The 25,812-nt window shown below is 44.7% G+C and overlaps 1 protein-coding gene across 1 annotated transcript in view; it reads left to right on the forward strand.

The window, feature by feature from the left end:
- The window catches only part of LOC146796556 (cytochrome P450 3A21-like), a 248,516-nt gene extending 226,518 nt beyond the window's left edge, over nucleotides 1-21,998 (forward strand). The window contains exons 12-13 of the mRNA XM_085629192.1: nucleotides 11,096-11,258; nucleotides 16,338-21,998. Of these exons, the coding sequence (XP_085485318.1) occupies nucleotides 11,096-11,258; nucleotides 16,338-16,436 (262 nt within the window). The 3' untranslated portion in view covers nucleotides 16,437-21,998. The remainder of the gene's footprint in view (nucleotides 1-11,095; nucleotides 11,259-16,337) is intronic.
- Nucleotides 21,999-25,812: the final 3,814 nt, after the last annotated feature.

Genomic DNA, 25,812 nt, shown 5'->3' on the forward strand with positions numbered 1-25,812 from the left:
CGGAAAAGCAGGTGCCCTCGCAGCGCAAGAAAATATGATTGTTCGGGAAGAGATCACCAAAGGTCTCCAAGTTGAATTTCGACAGTGTGCGTCCTCCTTGGTGATGAGAATACACAGGTTCCCGGCCAAAGGGAGGGATGAAGAGTAAGAGTAAAACAGTGCCACTCTGGTGGCGTGGGCCAGTTTTTTCCATGCCCAGCTGGTAGTGGAGAGGGTCTGCAAATCTTGTGGGTCACTCGGGACTCCCACAGGCCATAGCGCGGAGAGGGGGAGGGGAGGTCGAGGTCTACCACTGGCCTAATATACGGAATTCAGGCATCAGCGTGAAACCAGTGGCATAAAAAAACCACACTGAGCAATCAGATAATAAATGCGGAAGTCCGGCACCCCAAATCCCCTGTGTTCAAAGGGCAAAGTGAGGTGGTCCCAGCAGACTCTGGGCTGGCCACCCGCCTATACCAGGCGCAGAAAGTGAGAGTGGAGTGTCGCAAAGAATTTCCTGTACAGTGGGATAGGAATGTTTTGAAACAGATATAGGAATTGCAGGAGCACAACCATTTTGATGAGGGCCATCGTGCCGACCATAGAGAGGGGAAGTTTTAACCATCGGTCGATGCTATCAGAGATTTTCGCCAAGGCCGGTCCGTAATTAAGTTGAACAATTTGTGATTGGTCTCTGTTAACATGTATGCCAAGGTACTTGACAGAGTCGTCGCACCACTTAAGGGGGAATTCCGAGGTGCAGCTGCAGTGGGCATCTGTCAGGGGAAATACCTCAGACTTACCCCAGTTGATTTGCAGCCCTGACAAGGCGCCAAATCAGATAAATTTGCGCAAGATCGGATCTAAATTGTCATCAGGTTGACGAACATAAAGAATGACATCATCCGCATAAAGAGTTAGCAGTAGGGGGCCCGTGTTGAATTGAATACCCCTATGTCGGTGTTTCTCCAAAAGATGTCGAACAAGGGGTTCCATTACAAGATTGAAGAGAAGGGGGGAAAGGGGACAACCCTGCTGGCTCCCTCTGGACAACTTGAATGGGGGAAAAAGAGCGCTGTTCAATCGAACTGTGGCAGTTGGACCGGTGTATAGTAACGATTTCACAGATATGAACCTGGGAGAAATGCCGAGCCGCACTAGAGAAGCCCTAAGGAAGGGCCACTCCAGCGAGTCAAAGGCTTTCTTGGCGACCAATAGGACCACCGCAGCCAGAAGGGAAGGATTGATATGGTGGAGAGTGGCGAACAAAGTGCGCAAGTTTAGTGAGGTAGACCGACGGGGAATAAAACCTGACTGTGCCGGAGATATCATTGTATCGACAATCAGGGAGAGTCTGCTGGCTAGCATTTTTGCTAGAATTTTGTAATCAAAATTCAGCAGCAAGAGGGGCCTGTAAGACTCACACAGCTGCGGGTCTTTGTCGGCTTTGGGGAGGAGCGTGACAACCGCTTCCCGTAGCGTTTGGGGGAGCTCACCGCGCTCAATGGCCTCCTGAAATAAATTGATGAGATGCGGGGCCAGGTAACCCAATCGAGGCCAGGCACTTTTGAGCCGTCCATATCTTCAATGGCTTGAAGCACTTTGTCAACCGTGAATGGCTCAGTGAGGAAATCTCTGTGCAGCCGGTCCAGCCACACCAGGGCAATCTCATCAAGATAAGCATTACTAGCAGCCGGGATAGGGTCAACTCTTGTCTTATAAAGTTCCTGGTAGTAAGCAAACACCTTATCAGTGATACCAGTACAGTCAGTGATCAGTTCGCCCTGAGAGCCCGACAAAGCAGTGATGTATGAGGACCTGCAGTTGGGATGTATCAACCTGGCCAGTGTGCGCGCAGGTCGCTCCCCCTCTACGTACCGTCGGGCTACGGCTTACTTCCCAAGAAAGTGAACCTCCCTATCAGCAGCTTCCTAGAATTCGGTACACTGTGTTGCCCTATGTCTAAGGTCGGGTGCGGAGTGCGAAGTTTCAAGGATCGCGTCTAGGGCTGCCAACTGGGTCTCAATCCCTGCCAAAGTGCTGCGGAGGTCCCTTAAAATACCAGCTCTCTTGGAAATACATTTACCCCTAATGTAGGCTTTGAAAGCTTCCCATAGCATGGACTTAGAGTCCACAGTGTTCATATTCAACTCAAAATACTCTTCGACTGCAGTGTGCAGCTCCGCTTCAAAAACGGCATCTCGCAGGGCCATCTCGGGAAACCGCCTCTGCCCCACCCAGTCCCCGACCCCAGGAACCTGCAGTCTCAGCGCCACTGGGCAGTGGTCTGATAGCGTACGTGGATGTGGGAGACAGAGCGCAACCAAGTGGCCACACCAGGAGTGAAATACCAATATTCCAAGCGTGTCCATGTGTGGCGCGGGGCAGAGTAGTGCGTATATGCAAGTTTCACTGAATGCAAGTGACGCCACGCATCGGAGAGGCGATAGGCATCAATCAGTGTCAAGAGAGTTCTTCTGGCCCTAGGTTTGGAGTCAGGAGAAGTGGCAGTACTGTCCAACTGTAGATTTAGCAAAATATTTAGATCCCCCCCCCTAGGATTATGTAGTCAACCTCCATAGTGTCGATCCATGAATGGAGTGCAGCAAAAAACTCTGGACTGTCAACAATGGGTGCATACAAGTGTGTCCGAGGAGCCATCCCTTAACCATAATGTACCTGCTGCCCTGGTCTGAATAAACCGCCACTGTTCTAAATGATATCTGCTTGTGCACCAGGATCGATACCCCCCTTGAATAAGTACTGCACCCAGCGTAGAACCGGTTGGGGCCCCAGCCAGAGGCAAAACTTGGAGAGGAGTGTGGGGAGAGGTGCGTCTCCTGGAGAAAAGCTACATCAGCCTGATGGCGCTGCAAGTATTGAAGCACCTGCTTGCGTTTACCGGTATCATTAAGCCCCCGGACGTTCCAAGATACTAGGGTGATGTTCTCAGTATGGCATGTGGTACCTGACAACTGTAAGAGTTTGGGCAAACCTGAATAGTGGATCACAAGACAATCTAACTAGTTGAACAAAGTGGTCAAATAAGAAAAAGGGAATCAATACCCCACAACAATCACACCCCCCACCCATTCCCGTACACATTACATAGGGGAAGCCCCAAATCCTGTATGAAACCATGACAACCAATACAATATTCAAACCATACATTACGGAATAGGTGCACTAAGCTCAGCGGGGCAAGCAATGCTCCAAGCAACCCCCGGGCATAACAAAGACTCAGTCATATAAATCGTAAAGGCACACAGCCAGCGGCTCCAGAAGTATCTGTAAGAGAAGCACAACAGAAAGAAAAACAGATAGAAGGGACTGATCATATCCACACATTGAAACAGCGTAGCATTATCCATGCACAGAGAACAGCTCAAAACTGGCACCAGAGTCAGGAATGCGGGGAGAGCGATCCGGCTTGGGTGATCTATGCGACTGGGAATTATTCGACCGGAGCCTGAGAAGCTCCTGCACTTCGGCTGGAGAATCAAAGATCCTGGATCTCCAATCAAAGTCCACCTTCAAGCGGGCTGGGTAGAGCATTCCATACTGGATACCGGCTTTACGAAGAGCAACCTTGACCGCCCCAAACTTGCGACGGGCCTCCTGAACCATGGCAGTAAAGTCCGGATACAAGGAGACAGATGAGCCCTGCCAGTCCAGAGACCCCCACTCTCGGGCAAGGCGCCGTGCGGTGTCCCTATCCATGAAGTTTAGGAGACGTGCCATGATTAACAAGGAGAGCACCCAGGAGCTGGATGGGGGCCAATGGTGCGGTGTGCCCTTTCAACGACAAAGGTGGAGGTATAAGAGTCCCTACCAAACAGATCTCTTAACAGGCCCTTTACAAACCCATCCAGCCGCCCAGTGTTCGTGGATTTCAGAATGCCCACAATTTGTATATTGTTGCATCTCCCCCTAGCCTCCAAGTCCTCATTCTTCATGGCCATTGTCTTGAGCACCCTCTCCATCCACTCAAGGCGCTTGGTCGTTTGAACAGAGCCATCTTTAAGGTCAGAAACTCTGCCCTCCGCAGTGTCCAATCGAGCATTGTGCTTGTCAAGCCTAGCCCCTATCACATCCAGTCTCCTATCCAGGGCCTCAAAACCTAGTGTCGAGGGCCTTGAAGCCGGCCCGCAGTTCAGCCATCAGGGCCTCATTCCCATGCACTGTTGGTTGGGGAGACCCTTCCGAGTCACCCCCATCTGCCATGATGGGGCCCGGGGGGACAGCGCTGGTTGCGGCCTTCTCAAAAGGTAGCTTCCTTTGTTTAGGGTCTGCCTTTCCCATGACAGTGTGTGAAGGGTGTGAGAACTGCACGGGGGACACCTGAGATAGCAGAAGAAGGGGTGGCAGAGGGCAGCACAGCACAGTGGGTTAAAGCTGGGTTAATCAGTCCGGTGGTGTACCACATGCAGGGGAGGGGTCTACCTGTGTAGGAGTGCCATCCAAAGAAAGGAGGAATACACAACAGAGTCCGTGCCGGGGCCCAGCGGCCAGCATGTGGCAGAACAGAGCATGGGGTATGTTTGCAGTGGGCCTACCGAGCGGGTGTGAAGGATCCATAGGCACCCCACTACAGTGAGAGAGGAACCAGGGCATCAAACAGCAGACAGACGGGCTGAGCGGTGCGATGGGTGTGATAAGGGGGTCCCCCACCAGGATACGGCCGGTCCCCAGACCCACCCATGGACTCTGTCACCACGGGGCCTCTTGGGTGTTGGGCAGGGCCCAGTACACCAGGAGAATGGCACTCACTGCTGCAGTTCCCCGTGGAAACTCCAGGACATGCTGTGTGTACGACCGATGTGCAGGATAAGTACCAGGCGGGGTCAGAAAGCCCCTCGCTTCCTCTTGCCAGTGGAAATGCAGCTCTGGTGGGCCGATGAGGATACTGAGGCCCCGGACCCGCCAATCACTCGAGGCCTCCCCATGCAGCTCGGTGCCCAAGTCGGTTGCCGGCCATCAGGGAGCAAGTGAAAAGATTCGGCTGCTACTGGAGATGTTCAGGGCTTCTCATGTTGCGGCGGTTCTATTTCTGGAGCTGCCAGGAGTGCTATTTCTTCCGGGGACTCGGACAGAGCTGCAGATCTACGCAGCCATCTTGGCCCACAGTCCGGCCATGCCCCCAGCTCTTCTGACTCTTACTTGTGCTTCCTTCTCTGTTGTCCAAGATGCTGCCCCCGTCTCACAACCCAGCAGTGCTCCCTCTTACTATCTGGCCTCTTTTTCCCTAGCAGGTCTGGCTACATTTTCTTTTATCTCTGTCTCTCCCTTTTCATAAATATCTGGGTTTTGGCAAAATGCTTGCAGGTTGGTTTAGATTGTAAAGTTAAAAGAGGAAAGATTTCGGTTGGAACGTAGACAGGAGAAAGTCAAGCAGATCTATTTTTCTAAGCAAATATTAGGTTTTTGTATATGTGCGGTGCTTTGTGAATCCATTGCAGGGCTTTGCAAATCCATGCACCAACAGCAGTGCCATGATTGCCTGACCGCAGCCTGAGTAGAAAGTTTTGGCTGCCATTTTAGTTATTGGGGAATGAACCCCAACTGCAAAGGTTGAGATGAAATTTAGTAGAAGGGGCCAGGGAAGACATACCCTGACCCCATGGATACAATATAGGGGTCTGTAAGGGACCCCTAATAAGCAGGAAAATACCCTGAAATTGTTTTTTGTCACATGTGAGGGTATGTGAATCTGCTTCTATGCTCAGTGCGAGCCACCATGAACCACCATAGCAGATTTACAAATTCAGTACAAATTGTACAAAAAAATATCTTCACTCTCTCACTCAGGTGCTAAAGCATCCACTCACAAACCACTCAGATACTCAGATACTCTCACACCCACTGACAGCCCTACTCAGATACTCACACCCCCACTCAGACCCTTACACACCCACCTACAGGCCCACAGATACTCATGCACCCACTGGCAGATCCACTGAGACACAGATGCACTCAGTCAAAGTCTTAACCTACTCAGATACACTCATACCCACTGACAGACCAGAAGATATATAGATGCACCTAGTCACAGACCAACTCACACACCCACTCAGACACTGATGCACCCACTCTCAAGCCTACTCAGACACTCTGACACCCACTGGAGATCCACACAGACACTCATACACCTATTCACTGACCCACTCAGACCATTTCACAGCCACTCGCAGACCCACTCTGATACTCATGCACCTACTTACAGACCTTCTCAGATACTCTCATACCCACTCACAGACCCACTGAGACATAGACGCACCCAGTCCCGCTTAGATACTGATGCACCCACTCTCAAGCCCACTCAGACACTCTCACACCATTTGACAGATCCACTCAGATGCTCACACACCCTCTGACAGATCCACACACACACTCACACACCCATTCACAGACCCACTCAGACACTCGCACCCATTCACAGACCCACTCAGACACTCTCACATCCACTCACAGAACCACTCAGACACTGACTCAGATACTCACACGCCCACTCATACACCCACTTAAACACTCACGCACCCACTCAGATACTCGCTCGGACACTCTTGTAGCCACTCACAGACCCACTTAGGCATACACTCAAGGACCCAATAAGACACTCTCCCACCCACTCACAGGCCATCTCAGACACTCAGGCATGCACTCAGAGACCCACTCAGACACTCATTCACCCAGTCACACACCCTCTCAGACACTCATGCACCCACTCACAGACAACCTCAGACACTGACACACTAACACACACACCCACTGAGACACTGATGCACCCACTTTCAAAACCACTCAGACACTCACACCCACTGAAAGACTTATTCAGACACTCTTGTACCCACTCACAGACCCACTCAGACACTCACAGACCCACTCGGGCACTCATGCACCTACTCATACACACATTCAGACACTCATACATCCACTCACAGAGCCACTAAGACACAGACACACCCACTCACATATCTATTCAGACACTGACACACCCACTCACACACCCATTCAGACACTTAAACACTCACTCAGAGATCCACTCTCACACTAACACACCAACACACATACTCCCACTCACAGACCCACAGAGAAACGTATACACACACTCACAGACCCAATCAGAGACTCTCTCACCCCCTGACAGACCCTCCACACACACAGGAACACTCAGACACCCATCCACCCACTCACAGACCTACACAGTCACTCACAGAGCCACTCATAGACCCACACAGCAAGTCACTCACATACTGACATGCCCTCCACACTTACACACTCACACAACTACTCACACACTTAGGTTACAGGGACATTATAGTTCAATATTAGGACTAAAAAACCATAGAAATTCACTGACAAACCACATTATAGATGGGAAATAATATCAAATATCCATGGACATTTAGTGAAAAAAAACAAAGGTTACAGGTACATTATAGTTAGGAAATTACATTAATAATCCATAAAAAATCACTGAATAAAACCAAAGGTTACAGTAACATTATAGATAGGAGATAGCATTTTAAAAAACAAAGAAATTCATGTAAAAAAACAACGGTTACAGGGGCGTTAAAGCTCGGAAATAAAATTTAAAAACACTTTGGAAATTCACTGAAAAAAACAAAGGTTACAGGGACGTTATAGTTAGGCTCAGAATTTACACGCACAAAACCATAGAAATGTAGTAGTTATAGTTCCCTCATCTGACTATAACTTACATCCCCGCAATCCACTGCTTATAATTTCACATATTACATAACTCATGACATGGTCAGTGACATAATAACATCTCAAATGACATCACTGATGATATCATCCACAGAACCAATCGCACACTTGCATAACCACTCACATACCCAGTGATACATCTATACAACCACTCACAGATGCACACAATCACTCATTCACATACTCACATACCCATACAACCACTGAAATACCCACAAAAGCACTCACACACCCACTTACACCCACTTACAGACCCACTCAAACACACACACCCAAACAAATACCCACACATCCACCCATACACCCACTTTCACACCCATGTAATCACTCACACACCCAGTTGCACACCCATACAGACACTGACACACCCACTGACACCCCTACATATCCACTCAGTCACACACCTATACAGCTACTCAAACTCTCTCTCACACACCAACACCTACTCCAAGAGCCATTTACACATCTATATAGCCACTCAGAATAAACCCAGTCACCCCCATATAGCCACTCAGACACCCTATCACAAACTCATACAGACAAAAACACAGCCACTCAGATCACTCAGGTTAGAATTGTTAGAATTTGTATAAGTTAATAGAGGTATACAACAAATAGTCATTTAAGTTATGCAGTAGCCTTTACAAAACACATACACACACTGGATGATGTCATAAGTGATGTCATTTGAGATGCCATCAGTGATGTGATAAGTAATGTCACTGATCAAGTCATGAGTGATGTAATATGTGAGGTCATAAGCAGTGCATTGTGGGGGTGTAAGTTATAGTTAGATGAGGTAACTATAAATGATGAATTTCGATGGTTTTGTGCATGTAAAATCTGAGCCTAACTATAACATCCTTGAAACCTTTGCCTTTTTCAGTGAATTTCTAAGGATTTGTAAAATTCTATTTCCTAACTATGACATCCCTGTAATCTTTGGTGTTTCAAGTAAATATATTTAAAAAAGGTTAGGTGAGGTAAGTATAACTGCTAAATTTCTATGGTTTTGTGCATGTAAAATGTAAGAGTCTATGTAACCTTTTTTTTTGTGTGTCAATTTCTAAGTTTTTTTTAGTTCTATTTCCTAACTATAACGTCCCTGTAACCATTTTCTGTAGATATATATATATACATGTACATATATGTGTGTGTGTATATATGTGTGTGTGTGTGTGTATATATATATATATTCACTGAAAAAAACGTCGGTTTCAGGCCTGATATAGTTAGGAATTAGCATTTCAAAAACCTTTGAAATTCACTGAAAAAAACATAGGTTTCAGGCCTGGTATAGTTAGGAATTAGCATTTAAAAAACCTTAGAAATTCACTGAAAAAACAATAGGTTTTAGGGGTGTTATAGTTAGCTGGACATTTCCCTCGAACAAAACCGTTGAAATTCCTCTGATATAGTTAGTTGTACTAACTACATCTTGCGCTCCCGCAATCCACTGCTGATGATGTCACATATTACATCATTCATGACATGGTCAGTGACATCACTGATGACATCTCAAAAGACAGTTTGCAATGACAGGGCGGGAGCAAACTACAGTGTCCCGGGGGTGGTCACCCAGGGACACTGCAGGAGCCGGCCCTGGGGGGTGGCGGTCCCCAGGGCCTATACAAGACTCCAGGAGGGGGGCCGCGTGGCCCCCCTCCCAAATTTTGAAGTTGCCCCAGGGGTGGCGGTCCCCGGGCCTGGGGGGGCCTGAGAGCCCCCCACACCAAATGTTTTGAAACCCCGGGGGGTGGTGGTCCCGGGGCTGGGGGGCCTGGTAGCCCCCCCCAACCATTTTAAAGAAGCCCCGGGGGTGGCGGTCCCCGGGGCTACAGGGGGCTGTGAGCCCCCACCTATATTATGTTAAAGACCCGGGGGTGGTGGTCCCCGGGGCAGTGTGGGGGGGATTGGGTCCCCCCACACTTAATTTTTTTTTCTATCGGCAGGATGCGCGCATTCAGCGCGCATCCTCCCATTTAAAAAAAGAAAAAAAAGAATGTGGGCCTTGGGGGTCCTTGTGGGACCCCCTGAGCAGGCCTAGGGGGTCAGGGTGTTTCTACCCTGCCCCCTTTTCGCGTTTTGCGACGTTTTTTGGGGGTTTCTTGTGCCTCGGTTTTACCGAGGCACAAGATGGCTGCCAACACTTCCTGATTCAGAGTGTTGGCAGCCAATTAAAATTCAGCTCGTGATCGGGAGGGTGCACGGATCCTCCGAAGCCATAGATATATATGTACTTTTAACTGTAATTTTCTCAGGAACTACCAAACGGATTTACACCATTTAAGCAAAATGCACGAGTCTGAACTGAGGACTACCTCTTTGCCAAATTTGGTGTAATTCCGTTCAGCAGTTTGGTCTGTAGCTGTGGCTAAAGGTCCTATGGGAAAATGCATGGGGAAAACGTGTTTTGGGACCCCCCTTTTTTCTTGGCCCCCGCTTGACGAATCACCATGAAACTTTCAGAATAAGTGCGGACCGGAGCTGGCCAAAAGTTTGGAAAAGTTTGCGAAGATTCGTCAATCGGCGCCAAAGTTATTCCAAATAGAATGTTGCTGATTTCCTATGGAAAATAGGTCCTAACTATATCTTCCTACGGGCGACCGCCAGTAGGTTATATGTATAAATATATATATATAGATAAATACACACACACATACACACATTGGAGCGCTTTACATGAGCACCAGGTTAGCACCAGTTACATTACATAAGGATGCATATTACATATGCAGTGAGAATAAATGCGGTCAAACAACATGGTATTTTACCAATTAACACATATTCAAACATTTATTAATTCATTACTACAGTGGAAAGGTCAAATTCAAGATTATTACCAGTACAGTGAACGTGACATCAGAAAAACACTTTTTACTGTCTCACAGAAGGGATGTAAGGATTTATTTACGCATGAAATATATATCTCTCAAGAGTCAGGATATCTCTTGAGTGTGATTTCTTTTTTACCTTGCTGCACACATTTAACCCTTTGATTACATACACTAACTACAACTACACATCCCATGGGATATACCACATATGAAGATGCACAGAGTATAATATTCTATTTATCATCATTGTCGATGTGGGAGGGTAGGAGCATTATGATGCTGGCAAGGCTTTACCATTCATCTGTTGTGCCTCCTCCCACCACTTAACAATGGTAATAAATAGTGTATTACACTCTGCACATCTGTACAATATATTTATTTTGTTCATTAAGAGGAACACCAGAAAACAGGATTGTCAAAATCAACAATTAACCACATCATTCTCAAAAACGTGTCATAACACCAAGCTCCTCACATGTAGCAGGGACTCTTAAAAGGATCTCACTGTGGGTTTTCACTCTTTCAACTCATTTTGATTTTTCTAGATTCAGTAAGGAGAACAAAGACACTCAGGAGCCATACACATTCCTGCCTTTTGGAAGTGGACCCAGAAACTGCATTGGAATGAGGTTTGCCCTTCTCAACATAAAGGTTGGAATTGTTAGCCTGCTGCAGAACTTCAGCTTTCAGATCTGCAAAGAAACACCGGTGAGGAACCAAATTTAGAATGTCATGGTTTTCTTCTGTGTGGATTAGTCTTTTGAAAAAAATGACTCACCCAGCTTGTGTGCTATGGGCCCAATTCACAAAATAAATTGAAAATCTGCAACCACAGGTCTGTGGCCTCATATGGGTGAAGAGTTAAAATTTTAGGGAATTCTAAAGGTTCCCAAATGTATGCCTGGGAATCTAAGAGTTGCAGGATTCCATACCTACTCCTCGAAACGTTTTGTGAATTCCTTTGATCACAAGTGTGAAAATTGTTTTTCCTTTTTAATTGGAATCATTGTGCAAATATGCCTGGTGAAAAGCAAATGCCTTGACGCAGTGAAAGATTTTCCATTTTGGAGAAACCTATTACCCCTCACCCCGCGAGTATTTAGGGTAGTTAGGGGGTTGTTTCAACTTTCCACCTAGAAAAGAGATTTTCTCATGCAATTGGCCAAGACTGCTTGCTCCTCAATTCTTGAGTGGGGTTTACTCAAACACATTGTGCACTAATTTGGAATGCAGCATATGAATGCAGGTCACCTTTCACGAATACCTTGCACTTGTAAGTTGAGCCATTTGCATCTATAAGTCTGACTTACACATGTAAATGGTATCAGAAACAAAGAACTTATAGAAAACAAATATTGCTAGAAATGCAACTTGGCACTATTGTGCTCCTTTTACCAAATACTTTCTCTAATACTTCAAAGGTAGACAGATTCCCACATTCTATCTGATTTCCCAGAACTCCAGCTTTATGCAAGTCTTTTGGTTACCTGAGTACACCATATTACTTTATAAATATAAGGAGCGGAGGACACTTGATAATAGTAATGCAATATGCTTTTACATATTATGGGCATACTATGAATAAACACATTCCAGTTTTGGCTTTGAAATTATCAAAATAGGCGCACTGTACAAGGCACTGAGCCTACAAGTTAACAGAAAACGTCCTTTTTAAATCTGTGCCCAGCATCGTAGCGCCTGTAAGGCCATACCGAAATCTTTTTTAGCACAACAACCCTTCATCATGGTTAGTGGAAAACTACATAAATGATCCCTGAAAGTGTGGTCTTAGTTCATACATTCATTTTAGCACTATAGCATTTAACTATTTTCCATATCCCTTGGAACATATATTAATCTAAATGTCCAGAATAAGATAATTCTCAGTTCCTCTCACAATATGTATGAGACTCATTACCTAGTTTACTTCAGTCTCAGTTTACCTCAGAACCACCCTGCCTGTTTTCTTCTTCACATTCCTCACTCATTTAAGACTTGGAGGTAATGAAATAATGAGTAATGAAGTTTACTAGTGAGTAATCTTCAGAAAAATGACGATTTCTAAAAAGTAACGAAGCTGCTACCAACTTGTCCATCTTCCTCATTACATTTCCTACTTAAAATAAGACTTTATATCAGATTAAGGAAACTTTCTAGTTAGTGATTGATCTATTCCTAACTCATCCATCTTCCTCATCATATTCTTTACTTGTTGAAGTTTTAGACTTTGAGTATTGAAGATGTATTTTTAATGATTTTTATTTGTTTATTCTGACAATCAGTATACTAACATTGCATTCATACAGACAGAGTTAAAAAATGTCTTCAATATAACACACAACAATTCACAAAAAATATTGAAATTCTAAACAAATACAATCTATTCGCTGCCTCCCCTTAATTTCCTGAAACTGGGCCCAAATCATTAAGCTATTTAATTGCGCCAACCCTTTGAGCATGGAGTACCTCATGTATTTTGACCAGATTCTTTTTGTCTACCAAGAGCTCAAACCATGGTGGGTCCGTTGATTTCCATCTCTGCAAGATCAATGATTTGGCTATTAGTGATCAGATGTAAACAAATTGGTGTTGGTGTAGAGTTGGAGAACAATCAACGGGAGGAATCCTGAATAGTGCCCCTTGCAAATCAGCTTTAACTAATATTTGTAATTTGAGACTTAAACACTCCATAACCTTGCTTCAGGAACAAAAATGTTTTGGACAGAGAAATATGATATGGGCCCAATCCCCTCAAATGTGACCACATCAAAAGAAACCAGCGGACACAGAAGAATACATTAACCTAATATGATACGGGTTTTGATATGAGACCCACATTGGAAAAAAAACATGCGTTTAAAATTATCTCCCCGTCTGGCTTTATGAGCCATGAGGTTATAACATTGCCACCTTACATGGTCCATCCTCCCTTCATGAAATTGGAAGATTGAGGAAAAAACTGACACGACAGTGGACTCGTGAACATACAAATATATCTATTGATACTAACTGCCCACCCCTACTAGCTTAGTTCCAAAATGTGCTCCACTAATATGATCTTTGGCAGTATTAGCAGTCTGGAAATAAGTTCAAATATTTGTATACTCTACTATCTGCGCCATGTTTTTATTTGAACTCCAAAAGAAAATGGCTTAAATCCCGATACCCTGCCTTATCACATTTCCTAATAATCCGGCCGTGATGCGGAGAAATTTTGCTGCACTCCTATAGGAAGAATCATAGGGGGGCAATGGAAGAGAAACACCTCAGACTTGGCCTGATTGATCTTATACCTCTCATCTCTGAAAACAATTGAATGCTACCAAGCCGTTGTCTATGTTGTGGCTGAACCAGCTGAATACAGAATGATGTCATCGGCAAATAACTTCAGCTTGGGAGAATCTGGCAGTGGTGGCCAAATTTCTGGATCTCAGGTAATGGCAGCCACTAAAGGTTCGACAAAAGAGCAAACAGCACGGTTGACATTGGACACTCTTGCCTCCTAACTCGAGAGATGAAATCATTCCAGCTGGCTGTGAATTTACCATTATCTTTGTCTTGGCCTTCGAATAGAGATTCCTCAATAGTTTAACCACTTTGGAGTGAATGCCGAAACGCCGGAGAATCCTAAAAAGGACGTCCCACTGCACAGGTCAAACGCCTGTTCAGCGTCTAACATAATAGACACTGAAACTTTAATAAAAGTACCCTTGACGATGAGTATCATTCCCGACTGCCATGCAGGCCACATTAAAGTCTATGTGTATTCCATATTACAGACGGACAGTTAAGGTGCACAGAGTCCAAATTGTGATACCAAACTGCAGCATCTGTGTGGGGCATGTAACTTGTGTAATCTGGGTCCAGATCCCAAGTCAATTTTTAGCAATATATTAAAACTGTGCAATAAAAAGTATGCCTCCTTTAATTTGAAGGCTGACGACTTTCTCAATCCTCAATGCTTCTAAAAAGAAATTCAGAACCTCCGATCTTCATTACTCTCAGTTCCACTCAGAAAGGCACTAATTCACTTGATTTCTCTGTGACCATCATGAGTGCCCCTCAGAAAATGCATTAGTGTCTAAGGATTCCCCTGTAGCCTTGTCATTAAGTGTGGCACCAACATCAATTTGAGCTTTATTTTTAACAAGTATGAGTTGACCCTTCTACTTCAATCAATCAATTAGAATGTGTAAAGCGTGACTAATCACCCAATAGGGTATCCAGGAGCCCGCAGGTCCCAGGGGCTTATTTGAACTGCCCAGCCTTGAGGGACATTCGGAATTCCAGAAATGAGGTGATTGTCTGGATGTGCATGGGAAAGCTGTTCTTGTTCTTTGCTGCGATGTGGGAGAATAATCGTCCTCCACTTCTGCTTCAGTAGATGTGGGGATTATGGGAGAGTGAAATGGAGGCAGAGCATAGTCTTCCCAATGATTGGTGGAAGTTTAGGCAGTGGTTAATGTATGCAGATCCTTGGTTGTGTAGAGCCTTGAGTGCGTGAGTCAGCAGGTTGAATTGGCATCTATTTCGTACGTGGAGCCAGTGGAGTTGCCTGAGGTGGGGTGTGATGTGGATTCATCGGGGAAGGCCGATGATGAGAAACATGAAATCAGAAACATATATCACCGGAGGGAGCATTGGCTGTCTGCTGTTATGCCTTCACCTCAACAACCATAAAATTTAACAAACCAGAGCACTGTCCCAGTATGTGCATGCTACGATGCAAATGGTGCATATCCTCGACTCCACTAACTTGCAATAGCTAGAGTTCCAAGTTACAAGACTAGGCCTACAGCTTAACACATAAGGCCCACTATGGGCTGCAATTGGAACTCAAGATCAGGTATTACTCTGTGCAATATGTGCAAAATAAGTGATGAAATAGTGGGGGGAAGCATAGGAACATTCCTCGTTGTAACACTCTCTGAAACCTCTGGGTGTCTCACTTGGCACAACAGATCTAGACAATGTGGCTGTGGCCGTACAGATAAAATGGACCATAACTATAGAATGCCCATTTGCCTAAGCTCAGATCACAGAGAAATATTTTCGGTTCACAGCACAATATGATAGTCAACCATTCAAGTAAACTGCCATGCTTATAACCTGCAAATAAGGCTATCAATGTATTAATGGTGCTGTCAATGTATTAATGGTCCATCAAACAGCCGAGAGCCGCTTATCAAACAGTAACTGTGATTTTGTCACTGGAAAATATTAGTGTTATTTATGCACTTGTTGTTCACCATTATTGTCCAATAAATTTAATATTTTCAGAACTCAGTTCCACTTGGTCAGTATACCTCCACTTTTATTAAGTCTTACAACTCTCTATTGCCCATGCCCCTCAACAAATTAATACCTCTACTCTCAGTGACCCTCAACAAATTATTATTAATTCAGAATAACCCAAATTGTACTTGTTTTTTGGTATCCTCCATCACATTTACAACTGTCTTTGGTACAAGATGTTGTGATTTGCAGTGCTATTTGGAAAGTTCATCATTCTTATTTTGCATATTTCATTACCCACAGAACTCAGATGTATAATTTTCCAGTTGCCCGCCAAATAAATGTGTGTGTTAGGTAGGTGTGTTAGGTAGCTCATGGTCATAACTGCTGCTGGATGCATTTCTAGCCAGTGTGATGTTTTTGTGGCCAGTTAGTTATGTCTAGAACACCATGGCCTGTGAACTAGAGCTGTTTACATGCCTCTCATATTTCATCTCATGTCTCAAGGCCTAGATTAAATGTCACTTTTTTTTTGTCTCTCTATCGTTGCAGATTCCACTTGAGCTGGACAATACGGGGGTGATCAAATCAAAAACGCCAATATATCTTAAACTTGTGCCCAGGACAGCTGCGTCGATAGAAGATAAATGATTGACACAAACCACAACATCCTTCCACAAAGCCTCCATTCTAACAGCATGCAACTAATTGAGAATATCACACTGGAAAATGAAGACACATTATATTGTCTAGCAATGCCCACTCTTGAAGTCTTTCCTAATGCCTCCTGTCCTTGAACCCCTATCAGTTTTTACTCTTTGCCTTTGGATTTTCTTTTTCTGGACTACATTTCTTGCACCTCAGTTTCTAAAATCAAAGTTGCATTATCGATTAACATTATTATGCTTTGGATGTGGTGTTTTATACTCAATACAATTAATCAGGTCAAGCTAGCGCTATATTAAACTCCAAAACTGGAAATGGCAATGAAACACAAAAAGGAAATTTCTGACACCATCATTCTCCACAATCTCGACATGCTCTTCCTCACAGAGACCTGGTTCAACGACACCTCTCATTCTATGTTTGATCTTTTGTTACCGACTGACTATTCTATCTTTAGAAATGACAGAACAGACAAAGTTGGGGGAGGTGTTGCAATCATCTTTAGAAACTCCCTTCAACTTAAGGCTTTTCCTAACAGCTCCTTCCGTACATTTGAATGCCTGTCTCTTGAGCTTCAAGTGCAATACTGCTCACCCTTCAGATTTCATGGCATTTATCAACCGCCTAGTGGCTGCTCTTCTTTTTTGGAGGAACTCACTGACTCCATCAGCGACCAATATTCGCAAGGCGACAGACAGATCTTCCTGGGAGGCTTAAATCTTCGCTTGGGCTCATTTGAAGATTCCTCTGCTAATAGGCTTGCCACCTTTCTCTCGGCAAATGATCTTATCCAACACTGCACTGAAACAGCACACTCAGGGGCTCAATTCTGGACCTTATTATATCTAAAGCAGACATGCTTACTATTGCTATCCCTATTCATGTAGACTGGTCTGACCACTTTCTCATCCCCTTCTCTCTTCACCTATCACACTCTATAACTCTTGGCCAACCAAAAAGGACTACTACCTGGTTCTGTAACACTAAAAACATTGACCATGACACTCTCTGTGATTCTGCTTTGCTATCACTTCCAAGGCTAGACCCTAACTTGGATGTCAACGATCTCACCTCCCAATGCCTCTAAGTCCTTGCAGTCGAAATTGATAATTTCACTCCACTTCAAAACAAAAGGAAAAGGCCTATTCTTTCAGCACCTTGGTTCAACAAATCCCTTTATGAAGAAAGTAAGAACCTGAGAATCCTTAAGAAACAATGGAGACAATCTCCATCCACCACTAATCTTGCTACTCTACGTTCAGCAAGATCAAATTACCACAAACACATCTTCCACGAGAAAGCATCACACTTCAGAGCCCTCTTCGACTCAGCCAGAAACAGACCCCAAAAACTATTTGACCTCATCAAAAATCCAAACTGCTCTCCCCCAACCATCAAGCCTGATGATTCTCCAAAGGAAGCAGCAGAATTTGCTATATTCTTTAACAAAAAAGTGAAATCATTGGTGGATCAGGTCTTGCATCCTACCCTCCTAGAGGAGCGCAAATCCTTAGTCATTTGGCAGAACTTTGACGTCATCTCTGAAGATGCCCTCCTCAAATGCATCCTCAAAACAAAGCCCTCCAACCATTCTTTTGAACCTATCCCTAGTAATGTTGCCATTGACTTCTACACCCATACACTTTCCTATTGAACCTGTTAACCTCTTCCTCAATCAAGGCTCCCTTCCTGTTGCCTTTAAACAGGACAGGTTACCCCTCTTCTTAAAAACCCACCGCTGATGAAAACGACCTCAACAACTTCCACCCCATCACTAACCTCCCTTTTCTTGCGAACATCACAGGCAGATGTGTAGCGAAACAACTTTCCCATCATATTAAGGATTATGATCTTTTTGACAATTTCCAGTCTGGTTTTATTCATAACTGCAGCACTGAAAGAGCCCTGCTGCAAGTGATCCACGATGCGCTGCGTATATTTGATTCAGGGGAGTCTTGTCTTCTGATTCTTCTAGACCTTTCTGCAGCCTTTAACACTGTTAATCACAACACTCTCCTTAACACTCTTCAACAGAGAATGGGTTTGAAAGGCACAATGCTTAAATGGTTTGCCTCTTTCCTCTTGGACAGATCCCAAATGATCAAAATAGCGAACAGTATTTCATCTTCATTGGCGATAGGTCAAGGCGTCCCTCAAGGCTCTTCCCTTGCACCCACTTTGTTCAATCTTTGTTCAATCTCTATTTGGAACCATTGGGGAATCTCCTAAATAAATCTGTGATCCTCTACCATCTCTATGTAGATGACACTCAAATCTACCTTAAGGTGTCTTCCACAATCGATATCTCAATCCTCAACTCTACTCTCCGCTCTATTCAAAACTGGATGTTAGCTCATCAACTCATTCTGAATCCCTCCAAAACAGAATTCCTCCTCTTCTCTACCTCACTCTCTCCTCCTCCTGTTCAATCTAGGATGGATCAGCTAAATCTACTTAACAATGAACCTATTGTTGTCTACAGCGTAAAATCCCTTGGTGTCTTTCTTGACAAAAGACTCAATCTACTCTCCCACATCAATTCCATTGCAAAGAATGCTCGATACCAACTGCGCCTTCTTTGGGGGATTCAATGCTTCTTTCCGGAGCAAGACCTAAAAACCCTGGTCCAATCGCTGGTTCTCTCTTGATTGAACTATTGCAATTCTCTTCTTACTGGCCTCCCCAAATCCCACCTTTCCCCTCTTAAATCCGTTCTCCATCCAGCGGTTTGTTTTATATTTGGGGCCAAAATACGTGACCACATCACACCCATTTTGTCTTCCCTCTGTTGGCTTCCCATCGAGGCAAGATCAATCTACCAGACTGCCTGTATCAGCCACAAAGCCTTGCACACTTCCTCCCCTCGATACCTGGCAAATAAACTGAAAATCTCTGGAGGCTCTAGACCGTCTCGTAATGCAGAAAATTTACTGCTTGAGGCCCCCACTTTCAAAAGGGAAACATCTATGGCTCAATCCTTCTCAGGCAATGCGGTGAGAATCTGGAACTCGCTTCCTCCACTGCTCCGTACTACCACCTCCACCCGGACCTTCAAATCTGTCATAAAATCTCTTCTCTTCCAAAGACACTTCCAGAACTAATACACCCCTTTGCAAGTCCCTCAAGGAAGTTCTTACACTATTGTAAATTTTTATTCTATACCCGTACAAGTGTCATCCTAGTTTGATTTTTGCGTTTTTGAGTGTCTGCCATCTATTGCTGTATTATACCTCTTCTTGTATCTCGTTTGCTTCTGTAACATGTACATTTGTAACATTCTCCTCATGTAACATACTTGGTTCTATTGTGAAGTGCTCTGGCACCTTTGGGTAAAGTCTGCGCTATATAAAAATGCATCAAATAAATAAATAAATAAATAGATTATCTCCTCCTGCTTCTCAGTTATGTGTCTGTAACAGCATGGCTGCTGGCTTGAAACCACGAAAAGAGCATCACTCACTGCCATGCTGAGACACAGGCAACCTTCTGTCAACCCTGAAAAGCTTGTTAGAACTGCACGTCATTCGACTCCTCATATTTCCCAGCAGTAGTGTCTCCAAGAATAATACAAAAATAAAATGTTAGTGCTTATGGGGAGCTGCTGAAATCCAGTACTTCCAGGCGGTAGTTAATGTTGTAGTTGCTGTGAGCCTTCCTAGGGAGCCCCTACAGCCGATGCTGGAAGCCCCCAGGCTGCGCCTGTTCTCCTCGGCGTGCGGCTGTCAATGCCTGCCAACCTCCTGCCAACTCTTGGGCAGATATCGCAGCGGACGCAGTCCTGTCAAACAGCATGTCGAACTCCGGGGCCTCCAAAGCTGAAAGGGACCTCTTGGCAGAAGGGAGACCGCGCCACCAGTCGAAATGTCGAAATGTACAGCTAATCCACCTGACAGGCACAATATGCTCTGTGTTTATGAAGAATATAAAACTGCTTGATAGTGGGAGGTTTTCATTCTGTTCATTTTCACAGAAAGGGATAGTGCTTGCTAATGTCCTCTGCTCCTCTGAATAAATATATTTATACATCTGACCAAGAATTATCTTCTGGGCACAGACAGATAGACTCTGAAGGATTAACATTGATATTTAAATGCATTAAAATGTAGATACAATGAATTGTCAGAATAGAGAAGAACAATTAACAATAATGTGAGAGAATCTCTTACAGCATGTGTGTTACTAGAAGGAATGCATCTTGTCTGAAAGTCACTGCTTAGCAGCTAGTATGTTGCACATTCAGTTAAAACAGTAAATAATCTGCGCTGAGTCGATTCCCAAAGTGATATGTGCCATCAGGGAAAGATAGTATCATTTGATATGTTGGACAATAGTGGCGGTTCATTGAAGGAGGATGCTAGACAAGTGCAAAAAAAGTGTAAAATTTGTATCCATCTATGGGGCTAATTTAGACTTTAGTGCAGAGGGTCCTCTGCTTCGACATTAATGGAGTGCCCTCTCTATCAAACTCAAGGTCTGCGTGCTCAATTTAGAGACAGGCGGATCGTAAGTAAGTCAATAATGGAGTTTACTCTAGCGCCATCGCCGTCATATTTCTTGGAGTCATCCACCAAACTTTTACAAAATTAACTGCAATTGCGGTGAAGCCAGTTCCTGCCAATGTTAGGATTTGTCCATGAGGGTTGCAAACAATTTTACCTTTGGCATACATAGTTCCCTTAGGATGGTGGGGCAAATGTAATTTACCATCCCGACGGACCCTGTGCCCCTCCAAAGTCTAAGTCAGCCCCTATGACTCAACTAAATTAGAGACTAAGATTCAATTGTATAAGTTTACCAGAACAAAAATCATTTGAAAGATCTTTTTCAACAAATGAACATTTTTATTAAACACAAACGGAAAAAGAAGCGTAAATATTGAAACCTAAAAGTGATTTTTAACCACTCATTCTGAACAATACATCCTATTTTCCAAAAATACTTTGCTATAATGTTATTTAAACTGAAGAAAGATTACAAAAGTATCAGAAGATCAGAATGTAAAGCAATACAAGAATTATATAATTTTGAATTCAACGAAAAGGAATATTCTATTGTAAAAATAGGCATATAGTGGCATAAATAATACACCATACCTTAGCAACAAAGAGGTGTTTACATTAACTTAAATAGTGAATCAATATACTGATTCCTCTAGATAAAAGAATAAAGAATGGATTACAAAGAAAACGTCCCAACTGCTCTCAAAGTTATTTTTGGTGTGTGTGTATATATATATATATATATATATATACACACACATATACAGACACACACAGAGATTAGAAGCAATCAAGGAAATGTAGATGTTACTATTTTTTTCCAGAGGTAATTGTGCTTTCTGTGCTCAAATTGATGCATTTTTATAACTTAGCTTCATTATTTTCTTTATATGTTAATATTTACTTGCACAGTTTGTTCAAGGAATTTATATTGTATCATCATGATTAGGAATACTACTTGGGACTTGGTGTATGTATTGTGGTCTATAGAGTTGCTTCATTTGATTTGGGTATATTTTATGTTTTAATAAAAACTTTTACAAAAATAGAATCTGTGTGTTTATAGGTTGAATAAACATGGCAAAAGAATTTGGAGAGTTCAGAAAATCTGTAAATAATGTACATCATTCCATTAAACTAATTTTGGAAAGATGATGTCTGAGAGATTACTTTTTAATATTGCAAATTAGAGTGGAACAAAATCAATGGACCACTGATCTCTATGGTATGTAGACAGATTGCAACATCGTATTACCGGCAAAAAGCTTTAATCCACATTCAATAAATATAGCTTCCTGTACAGTCAACTATTGTTTGTAAATTCACAGTGTCCAACAAAGAATAATGTGTAATTCATAAGAGAGAAGTGCTTGATAAATTTCATACATGTGCATTAGACTATTCAGAACAAATATTAAAACAAATGACAGATAGTTGTCCCTGGATTTCAAGTAGGGATCCATTGAAGGTGTCAAGTCGGAAAGAGATGGACGAATGTAAAAAGTTATTTATTCAGTTTAGCAGGCGCTCCCGAATAATTAAGAAGATAAAATAGGAGAAAACGTACATTAAAGGAGAGGTTAATAAAGGTGAGCATCACAATCAGTACAACTACTGTTGGATAAAAAAAAAAATGGGGACACAACACATTCTTGTTTTTAATAAAGGTCATTACACACATCACACAATAAGCAAGAGAGATAGTATTTTATACATTTTAAGAAATATAACATTTAAATTATGTTTATGTGATCAACTGCCATGTGGAATGTCATATGTTGACAAAGGTCTTTTAAAATCACAATTGGAATAAATATCACAAATAATCAAAAACACATTAAATTCAGTGAAACACGTTTTTGAAAATTATCATAACATAGCACAACTTTGCTGCCAAAATTGTGAAATTGTACCAAAACACACATGTGATGGAAACATGACAACAATGCTTCGAGAAGAGAATGTTCTTGTATTCATTTATTGAGTGACTTGAATGTCTAAACAAATGTAGGCTTTTCTCTGCTTTTTGTGAATGGAGGTGAAAACTAGAGATTTGGGATGTCATCTTAAGAACACCATAAATTAAATGGTTTGTCATCAAAAATGTAAAGCACAATGGCAGGCCAGAAACATGGAGATGTTTGAATATGGAGAGAAAGCAGGGGCAATCCTGGCCTGGAAGGCCAGGCTAGATAGGGCAAAGAACGATATTAACGAACTTGTTATAGATAGCAGTGGAACTAAATCTAGCGATCCGGAGGAAATACAGCAGGCTTTAATAACATTATTCTCAGATTTGTATACAGAAGATCTTAAACCCACACAAGACCAGATATCACAATGGTTAATAGATAAATCTTTACCAATCTTAACGGAGGCCTCTAGGGAAGCTCTGGATGCCCCTATCACTACAGAAGAGATATTGGCCCAAATAAAGCGCGCAAAAAACAAAAAAGCCGCAGGGCTTGATGCCCTTCCTAACGAAGTATATCAAATATTACAAGACGATCTTCTTCCAGTCCTACACAGGCTATTCAATTCAATATACTGTTCTAATGGGGCAATGCCTAGATCATGGAGCGAGGCCACGATAATGTTAATCTTAAAACCAGAGAAAGACCCTTTACTGGCAGACTCCTATCGTCCAATCTCCGTGCTAAATGCAGACTACAAAATATTTATGGGGATATTAGCAGGAAGATTGGCGAAACTGGCACCCAGCCTAATTAATTCCGATCAGAAGGGCTTTATACAGGGGAGGGTAATTCAAGATCAAACCCAACTGCTGATTGGCAATATCGACCTAGCGGAGGCTAGAACTGATCCATTGGCCGTGGTGGCAGTTGATGCCGCCAAGGCATTTGATCGTGTGTGTTGGAGATATCTTTGGGGTGTCTTAGAGGCATTGGGAATTGGCCCAGTCTTTGTGAGGACTAATAAGCATTGTTATTCAGGACACCCCCGCGCCGCACGGCCCCCAGCTGTGTGAGCCCCCTCGTGTGCCCTGCTGCTGCTCGCAGACTCGTTTTGCCCTCTGCCTGCCTCGCACTGTCCCCCAGCTGTGTTCTAGTTCCTTTCTGTTATCTCTGCATTTTGTAATTGTTTTTGTGCATAACTGTTGTGATTTTAGGTGATTGTTCTGTCTGCCCCGCTCTCCGGTTTCCGCCGTCGTCCTCGCGGCCACGCCCCTTTTTCGTGTCCTCCCCGCTCCCGCCTCCCAGCTGCTCCTCCCTCCCACTTGTCCATAAATGGCGACCGCGCGGCGCAGGTGAGTGTGACCTGTTCTCAGGACACCCCCGCGCCGCACGGCCCCCAGCTGTGTGAGCCCCCTCGTGTGCCCTGCTGCTGCTCGCAGACTCGTTTTGCCCTCTGCCTGCCTCGCACTGTCTCCCAGCTGTGTTCTAGTTCCTTTCTGTTATCTCTGTATTTTGTAATTGTTTTTGTGCATAACTGTTGTGATTTTAGGTGATTGTTGTGTCTGCCCCACTCTCCGGTTTCCGCCGTCGTCCTTGCGGCCACGCCCCTTTTTCGGGTCCTCCCCGCTCCCGCCTCCCAGCTGCTCCTCCCTCCCACTTGTCCATAAATGGCGACCGCGCTGCGCAGGTGAGTGTGACCTGTTCTCAGGACACCCCCGCGCTGCACGGCCCCAAGCTGTGTGAGCCCCCTCGTGTGCCCTGCTGCTGCTCGCAGACTCGTTTTGCCCTCTGCCTGCCTCGCACTGTTCCCCAGCTGTGTTCTAGTTCCTTTCTGTTATCTCTGCATTTTGTAATTGTTTTTGTGCATAACTGTTGTGATTTTAGGTGATTGTTGTGTCTGCCCCGCTCTCCGGTTTCCGCCGTCGTCCTTGCGGCCACGCCCCTTTTTCGTGTCCTCCCCGCTCCCGCCTCCCAGCTGCTCCTCCCTCCCACTTGTCCATAAATGGTGACCGCGCGGTGCAGGTGAGTGTGACCTGTTCTCAGGACACCCCCACGCCTCACGGCCCCCAGCTGTGTGAGCCCCCTCGTGTGCCCTGCTGCTGCTCGCAGACTCGTTTTGCCCTCTGCCTGCCTCGCACTGTCCCCCAGCTGTGTTCTAGTTCCTTTCTGTTATATCTGCATTTTGTAATTGTTTTTGTGCATAACTGTTGTGAATTTACTTTAGGTGATTGTTGTGTCTGCCCCGCTCTCCGGTTTCCGCCGTCGTCCTCGCGGCCACGCCCCTTTTTCGTGTCCTCCCCGCTCCCGCCTCCCAGCTGCTCCTCCTTCCCACTTAGCCATAAATGGCGACCGCGCAGACGCGCAGCGGTCACGCGCAGCGGGAGCGCCGATTGTGCGCCGAAGGCGCGCCAAAGGCAAGCCCGTCTGCGCCCGTCCGCGCCTGGACCGCGCCCAGTGCTGGAACCCCTGGCCCCCGCCGATGCAAGACTACCCGACGGACCTACGACGCCGCCACTCTCTACGCACTCAATGCCGGCCAGAACCCTGCCTGCTACCGAGCCACCCCGAGACACACCCACGGACCCTTCGCCTGCCAAGCCTGCCGATTCACCTGCTACCGGACCTGCACCACCAAGTCGAGCACCAGCAGCAACCACCTGAAGTGCATCCTGCTCAACACCCGCTCCGTCCACAGGCACGCCGTGGAACTCTGGGACCTACTCGACGCGATAGCACCTGACGTCGCCTTCCTCACCGAAACCTGGATGAATGCCTCCTCAGTGCCCGACATCTCCACAGCCATCCCGGACGGATACAAGATCACCCGGAAGGACCGCATCAACCAGACGGGAGGAGGCATCGCCATCATACACAAGAACACCATCCGCATCTCGACTAACTCCGACGAAACCTTCACCGCCGCCGAACACCTGCACTTCCAGATAC

Source organism: Triturus cristatus, chromosome 10 (genome assembly GCF_964204655.1).
Source record: "Triturus cristatus chromosome 10, aTriCri1.1, whole genome shotgun sequence".
Lineage (NCBI taxonomy): Eukaryota > Metazoa > Chordata > Amphibia > Caudata > Salamandridae > Triturus > Triturus cristatus.